Genomic DNA, 7,532 nt, shown 5'->3' with positions numbered 1-7,532 from the left:
AGCAAGTCTATCACTCTACACAAGTCTAGTCTCAAGTCGTAATGCAAAATAAAGGAATTAAATGAGCAAAGATAACTCCAATAGTACAATTATATCATGGCGTATACCTAAGCCTACCCGGACATAACATGAATTTAGCTACGTACGGACTCTTGTCACCTCATGCGTACATAGCCCCCCAACAAATAGCACATAACAATTACATCACCTAGGGGATAGCTTCCCCCCTCACAAGGTTAGACAGGAGACTTACCTCGCTCCTAAGTTCCATAATCGACTCCAACTCCACTCTAACACCTCAAACCGATGCCCGTTGCTCCAAAACTAGTCAAACAATGTGAAAACAAATAAAAATATACTCTAATACTTATAATAAATCAATTCATAATAATTTTCAACTCCGCTCGAAAAGTCAATAAAGTCAACCCTAGGGCACACGTGCCTGGATGCCGAAAATACTCGAAGATAAACTTTACCCATAATACTACGAACTCAAATATATGATTTATTCCCAATTCCATGTCCGATTTCGTGTTAAAAATCTAAATATACCAAATTCTAGGTTTTTCTCTTAAAATCCCACAATTTCCATAAATATTCATAATTTAATTTACATATAAACTATGTATTTAACTCACAAGATATAGAAATCACTTACCTAAAGATTGATGATGAAAATGGCATTCCAAAATCACCCCAAAGTCGGCTCCCACGGAAGGAATGAGGTGAAAATGAGCCAAACCCCTAAAATATAGCTTCTACCCAGGTATTAACCCTTCACGATCTTGGAAAATGCTTTGCGATCATAAGGCACAACTTTTCTCAGCTCAACATTTCCCTTCGCGATCGCGGAAAACCAATCGTGATCGCAAAGAGCAAGCTTCCCAACTCCTCAAGACATCCTCTAGTATAATGGTCATAGATTTTTGTACAAAACTTCAAACGACAAATGGTTTAACTTTCTGAAAACTAGACACCAAGGGATACAACTTTCATGTTTGGATCATCTCTAAATTCCTTATAGATTGCAAGATATGAGCTTCCAAAGTCAACTATGTGCAGCAGAAATTGCTTCTTCGCGAACGCGATTCACATACCCCTTTCTCCCATTTTTCTCTTCGGGAACGTGACCCTTTCCTTGCGAACACGAAGAAGGACGCACCAGACCTCAGAAAATAGCAGCTCAACATGGTGAAATGACCTGTAGACCTCCGAAACACACCCGAGGCCCGCGAGACCCCGTCCAATCACACCAACAAGTCCCAATACATGACACAAACCTGCTCGAGGCTTCAAATCACAACAAACAACATCAAAACTACGAATCGACGATCGAAATCTTTCTTTAAACTTTCAAAATTTGAAACTTCGATGAACGCATCCGATTCATACTTAAACATTCCGTAATGACGCCAAACTTTACGCACAAGTCATAAATCACTATACGAACCTATTCCAAGGCTCGGAACCACAAACGGACATCGATAACACCAAAGTCCACCTCAAACCAAACTTAGGAAATTCTAAAACCTTCAAAATGTCAACTTTCCATAATAAGCGCTGAAATGCTCCCTGGCGACCGATACTCAACCTGAACATATACCCAAGTCCGAAATTATCATACGAACCTATTGGAACCTTCAAATCACGATTCTGAGGTCGTTTACTCAAAAGTCAAACCTTAGTAAACTCTTCCAACTTAAAGCTTCAGAATATAGAATTTTCCATCTGAACCAATTCTGAACTTCCCGAAATTCAATTCCGACCACACGTACAATTCATAATACCTGAAGTGAAGCTACTCAAGACCTCAAACCGCCGAATGATACACTAGAGCTCAAAACGACCGGTCGGGTCATTACATTCTCCCGCACTTAAACATCGTTCGTCCTCGAACATGCCAAGAACTATTTCGGAGTTGTCCAAAATCACTGTTTAACACCTCGTGCACCTACCCATGCCACCACAACCGATGTGAGCACATTAGCTTGAGCCATACTGAAGATCCTCCCTATAACCTTAGCTAACAAGCCTAAGAACCAAATTCTGACATCCGGAATTCTCCACGAGACCCAATTCTAACATATGAACAATGCATCAATCACTACACACTATACCAAAACATGATTGTGCACTTTTGCTGAAATCACACCATGCACCGCATAATTTGCATCCCAATAATAACATACTCCGACCACAATATCTGCAATATTATGAATTCGATGCTCGCAATATGCCTCATAACACATGTAAGCCATATTCCAACTCTCGCAATACTGCCACGAAGAAAGAGATGTGTAGAAACTCATAACCACCTGCCAAAACAATAAATCATGGGGTCTCTCCTCCTGACTAGAATCATTACCTCATTTTGAACTGAATAGCGATATTTTCTCTCTAATATACCCTACATAACTTCGATCGCACTGATCCCAGGTCCAATAATCTTGTCTCACCCAGTACAAGCTGCTCGGGCAATAAGCCACCTCAAACACCGTCTAGAATCTCATATGACGCCACCAAAGCGCCAACAAGCTACAACTCGATTATGAACCATAGGAAAGAATGAACTCTGGCAAAGAACAATCAAGCCTGCATAACGAATAAAATGGCCAACAGTCGCTATGAACCTTCCTTAGAGATAAGAAACAAGACACACAAAAATAAGTATAGGGAACCGTACTTAACAACTCACTGTTGCGGCGTGCAACCTGATCCAAATATGACTTATTGTGGCGTGCAACCCGATCCAAGCATGACATCATTGCGGCGTACGACCCAATCCACCCAACATACCAGTGGCGGGGTGCCACCCAATCCAAACAATATAACCATGGTGGCGTGCCACCCGATCCACTAATAACAATTAATAAGAAACACGCATCAAGCCAAAATTCTTATACTTACAAAATGCCCGAATACCGATCACAAGCATGCCGGGTGCATAATACAACCATGGGGAGACGGATAGAATAAAATGGCCAATAGCCTCTATGAACCTTCCTTAGAGATAAGAAACAAGACACACAAAAATAAGTATTGGGAACCGTACTTAACATCTCAATGTTGCGGTGTGCAACCCGATCCAAATATGACTTATTGTGGCGTGCAACCCGATCCAAGCATGACATCATTGTGGTGCGCAACCTGATCCACCCAACATACCAATGGTGGCGTGCCACCCGATCCAAACAATAGAACCATGGTGGCGTGCCACCCGATCTACTAATAACAATTAATAAGAAACACACATCAAGCCAAAATGCTTATACTTACAAAATGCCCGAATACCGATCACAAGCATGCCGGGTGCATAATACAACCATGGGGAGACGGATAGAGCCATACGCTACAAAAACCCAAGCACGACTAAGGTGAAAAAAATGACCTGCATCTCGAGAGCCATCTTGCTCATATAACACCACAAGCTACACGGGATCACAACACATATGCAAATAATCAAGCCATCTCATAACCCACCTGGCACAATAGAGTATTACCTGGAATAGATGATGACAGGAATAACATCCAATGCCCGAAGACTCCTCTGTAAGAAATGCTATGTCGAATGAACACATCCGACCTGATGTAGAGCAAACACTCACATTAGACCCACCAACAAACCTCAAGCCAATTATGATCATACCATACTAGGCCAACAACCTTTCAAGGATCCACAATGGACCTATTCATGACGCACATAAGCAGCCATCCAATCCGGAACTAACTCCCACAGTCCACAACTAAAGATATAGAGCGCCTTTCTGGCATAAAATCTCATATTAGCGATAGTGCCAGAATCTCCATACTTTGTTTCAATCCTTAACAATCAAGTCACTAACATGTCACACTTACACAATTCTCCCGTGGGATACGCTCCCACGACCTTCCGCACCAGGTAGCAAAGTCTGCACCTCCATACCACCAACTGTATTAATTATGTAAAGAAAATCATGAATCCGCAAATCAACACACAATGGCTCTTCCATACGACACCATTCTCAGGCGACACTAAGTTAATGACAACTTACTCTAAACATATGAATTATTCCCTACCCATCTGAGCCGCAATCTTGATCCTCAACCTCCAATTCCCGTGTTGCTCACTTCACCTATAATGCCGCTACATGAGAGTACAAGATTTCCTCATAACCCCTGAACTACTACTAGAATAAATACTTCATTGGCTAGAAATGTTTCACTTAACTCCTTTCAAAAGAACCATTGCAACACGCCTCTAAATTCTCGCAACAAAAAAAAATACAAACCTCAAGTCGTGGTCTAAACTGCCATAACTCTTTCGGGATCCATTTACATAGCAAGGCCAATCAGACGTGACTTTTGGGAGTTATAGTAGGTCTGTGGTGTCATTTGTGACATGTGTACAAACTTTGAGCTCAATCGGATGTGATTTGATGGGTTTCAACATCGTTTGTAGAAATTGGTATTCTTTAGTTTTTATTAGGCTTGAATTAGGGTGCGGTTCATGTTTTTGATGTGATTTGAGGGCTCGACTAAGTTCATATCGTGTTTTAGGACTTGTTGGATTGTTTGGTTGAGGTCCCCGGGGCCTCGGGTTGATTTCAGATGGTTATCGGATAAAAAATAAGACTTAGTGCATTGCAGAACTCGGAGCCTTCTGGTGTGATCGCACATATGAGGGTCTTAGCCGCAGGTGCGATGCCACAGTGCGGCTGATGTTGCGCAGGTGCAGAGCTGGGCTGGCCTAGAGTAGGATGCAGGTGCGAGGAGTAATCCTTATTTGCAAGCCCGTAGGTGCGAGCAAGACTCGCAAGATGCGGAGAAGAGTGTCGTAGGCTGCCTTCGTAGAAGAGGATCATGGGTCATAGAAGCGCTTCCGTAGGTGCAGAACCTGGAGCGCAAGTGTGGACCCTGTGGACTTAAGTGACTTCCGTATCAGCGGAGGATTTCTGGAAAAGCAGTTCCGCAGGTGTCAATATTTGGCCGTAGGTGCGAAAGCACTGGGCAGTGTTTAAATTCGAGGGTTTCCGAGATTTTTTTTATTTTTAGACATTTCAAGCTTGGGATTGGGCGATTTTTGAGAGGTATTTTGAAGGGATTCTTGAGGTAAGTCACTTGTGGTTTAATTCATTCAATAATTATACTTCCCCATTGATTTTCACACCTAGATTGTGTGGTTTTAAGGTGTAATTTGGGAGTTTGAGGCTAGGAAGTTGGAGAGTTTGATTTGGGGATTATTTTTTGAAATTAAACTGTATTCGTGAAGCTCATCACTACTTTCAGTCCAATAGTTAGTCTTGTTACTTACTGAGTTGGTTGTACTCTTGCTACACCCTACACTCCGTGTGCAGATTCAGGTGTTTCCGGACATGGTGGGTGTTGATTATCTGAGCAGCTTGACCATTTTAGAGATTTCAAGGTAGTTGCCCGGCATTCACAGACCTTGACTCTCCCTCCCTATCTTTTAGCTTTATGTATTTAGTTTCAATTTTTCATAGACGGTATTTTCAGACTTGTGTTGTATAGATGTTCATGTACTTAGTGACACCCCGGTTTTGGGAACTTCTATATTGAGTTTTGACTTCCTATCCAGTTTATGAGAACGTTAATTATTCAAACCTGTGTTATTTCATTATTTACTTAAAAGTGTTGGAAATATTTTGAGGTGTCGGCTTGCCTAGTACCACGTTAGGCGCCATCACGAAAGGCTAAGTTTTGGGTCGTGATAAGTTGGTATCAGAGCCTAGGTTACATAGGTCTCAAGAGTCATGAGCAGGTTTAGTAGAGTCTTGCGGATCGGTACAGAGTTGTCCATACTTATCCTTGAGAGGTTGCCGAACCCTTAGGAAACTTCACATTATTGTATTCTTGTCGTGCAAATTTGTTGATTCTGAAAACTAAACTTCTGTTGTTCAATTATCTCACAGATGGAGATGACACGTGCTACCGGACAGGACGTCCAGCCACCAGTACCACCAGCTAGGGCCGCGAGAGGCCGAGGTTGCAGTAGGGGCCATGGTAGGGGCGGAGGTGCAGCTTGTACAGCAGCTGGAGCAGCACCTGTAGATCCACCAGTTGCTCTAGCTCAGGAGCAGGTTTCATATGTGGTTGAGCCAGTGGGGCCAGCTCAGGCACTAGCTGGGCCCATTATGATTCCAGGCCTTCAGAAGGCTTTGGCTCAGATTTTGACTATGTGCACTAACCTTGCTCGGGCAGTTTCTGTTCAGACCGCGCCAACCACTTTTCAGGTCGGGGGAGGTACTCAAACTCCCGTCGCTCGTATTCCCGAGCAGGTGATGTAGGGACTTTAGACACCAGGGGTGCTACTAATCCAGCCGATTGCAGCTGCTTAGGACCAGGTGGGTAACGTTATGAGTGAGGATGAGCAAAAGAGACTTGATAGGTTTGGAAACTCCAGCCTCCATCATTCAATGGGGCTGAGTCTGAGGATGCCCAAGATATCTTGGATAGGTGTCAGCGGATTCTTCGTACTGCAGGTATTTTGGAGACTATTGGGGTCTCGTTCACTATTTTTCAGTTTACTAGGGCTGCCTTCAGATGGTGGGAGGCCTATGAGAGGAGCATGCCAGTCGGTGCTACACCACTTTCATGGAATGAGTTCTCTGTGATCTTCTTGGAGAAGTTTGTGCCACCAACCCGTAGGGAGGAGCTGTGTAGGCAGTTCGAGCAGTTACGTCAAGATGGCCTTTCTGTGGCTCAGTATAAGATGAGATTTTTAGAGTTGTCTCATCACACAGTTTGGTTGGTTCCCACTGAGAGGGAAAGGATTAGGAGGTTCATTGGTGGCCTCACCCATCACTTACGTTTTGCTATGACTCGGGGGAGTGTATCTGCTGCTCGGTTCGATGAGGTGGTTGATATTGCACGACGACTAGAGGTGGTCCATAGTCAGGAGTGTGGGGAGAGGGAATCCAAAAGGCCTCGTGGATCGGGTGGTTTCATCGGTGTTTCTTCTGGGGGTTCAGTTCTACCACAGCAGGGGTCGTCCTTATAAGCACGCCCAGATGGCCCGTCCAGTTCATCGTCGTGCATCATCTAGCCATGGGTCATACAGTGCTCATCAGGGTCAGTTATCTCTCAGTGCCCTCCCGGCCTAGAGTTCATCCCGTGCTTCATCAGTTTAGAGTTCATCTATGCCAGGCCCTTCTAGCATTTACTCTGTTACACGTGGCCCGATTCAATCCCCACCACCACCACTTACGGGGAGTTACTTCGAGTGAGGGGAGTTTGGGCATATGTAGAGGCAGTTTCCTCGTCACCCGGGAGGTCCAGTGCAGCAGATGAGTCAGGATATGACTTCAGCACCAGTTACTTCACCACCCGCCCAACTAGCTCGGGGTGGGACCCATGAAACTAGAGGTCACCCTAGAAGGGGAGGCCGATCAGGTGGCGGTTATGCCTGATTCTATGCTATTCCTGCCAGGCCAGATATTGTTACTTCAGATGCAGTGATCACAGGTATTGTCTCAGTATGCCACAAGGATGTTTCTGTATTATTTGACACTGGTTCCACGTATTTGTATGTATCA

At 44.1% G+C, this 7,532-nt stretch overlaps 1 protein-coding gene across 1 annotated transcript; it reads left to right on the top strand.

The window, feature by feature from the left end:
- The first annotated feature begins 5,909 nt into the window (after positions 1–5,909).
- LOC138894484 (uncharacterized) lies at positions 5,910–6,997 on the top strand. Its single transcript, XM_070179183.1, has 2 exons — positions 5,910–6,275; positions 6,386–6,997. The coding sequence occupies exons 1-2, from the start codon at positions 5,910–5,912 to the stop codon at positions 6,995–6,997; spliced, it is 978 nt and encodes a 325-aa protein (XP_070035284.1).
- The last annotated feature ends 535 nt before the right edge of the window (positions 6,998–7,532 follow it).

Source organism: Nicotiana tomentosiformis, chromosome 6 (genome assembly GCF_000390325.3).
Source record: "Nicotiana tomentosiformis chromosome 6, ASM39032v3, whole genome shotgun sequence".
NCBI lineage: Eukaryota > Viridiplantae > Streptophyta > Magnoliopsida > Solanales > Solanaceae > Nicotiana > Nicotiana tomentosiformis.
This window is presented reverse-complemented; position numbering and strand designations above follow the sequence as displayed.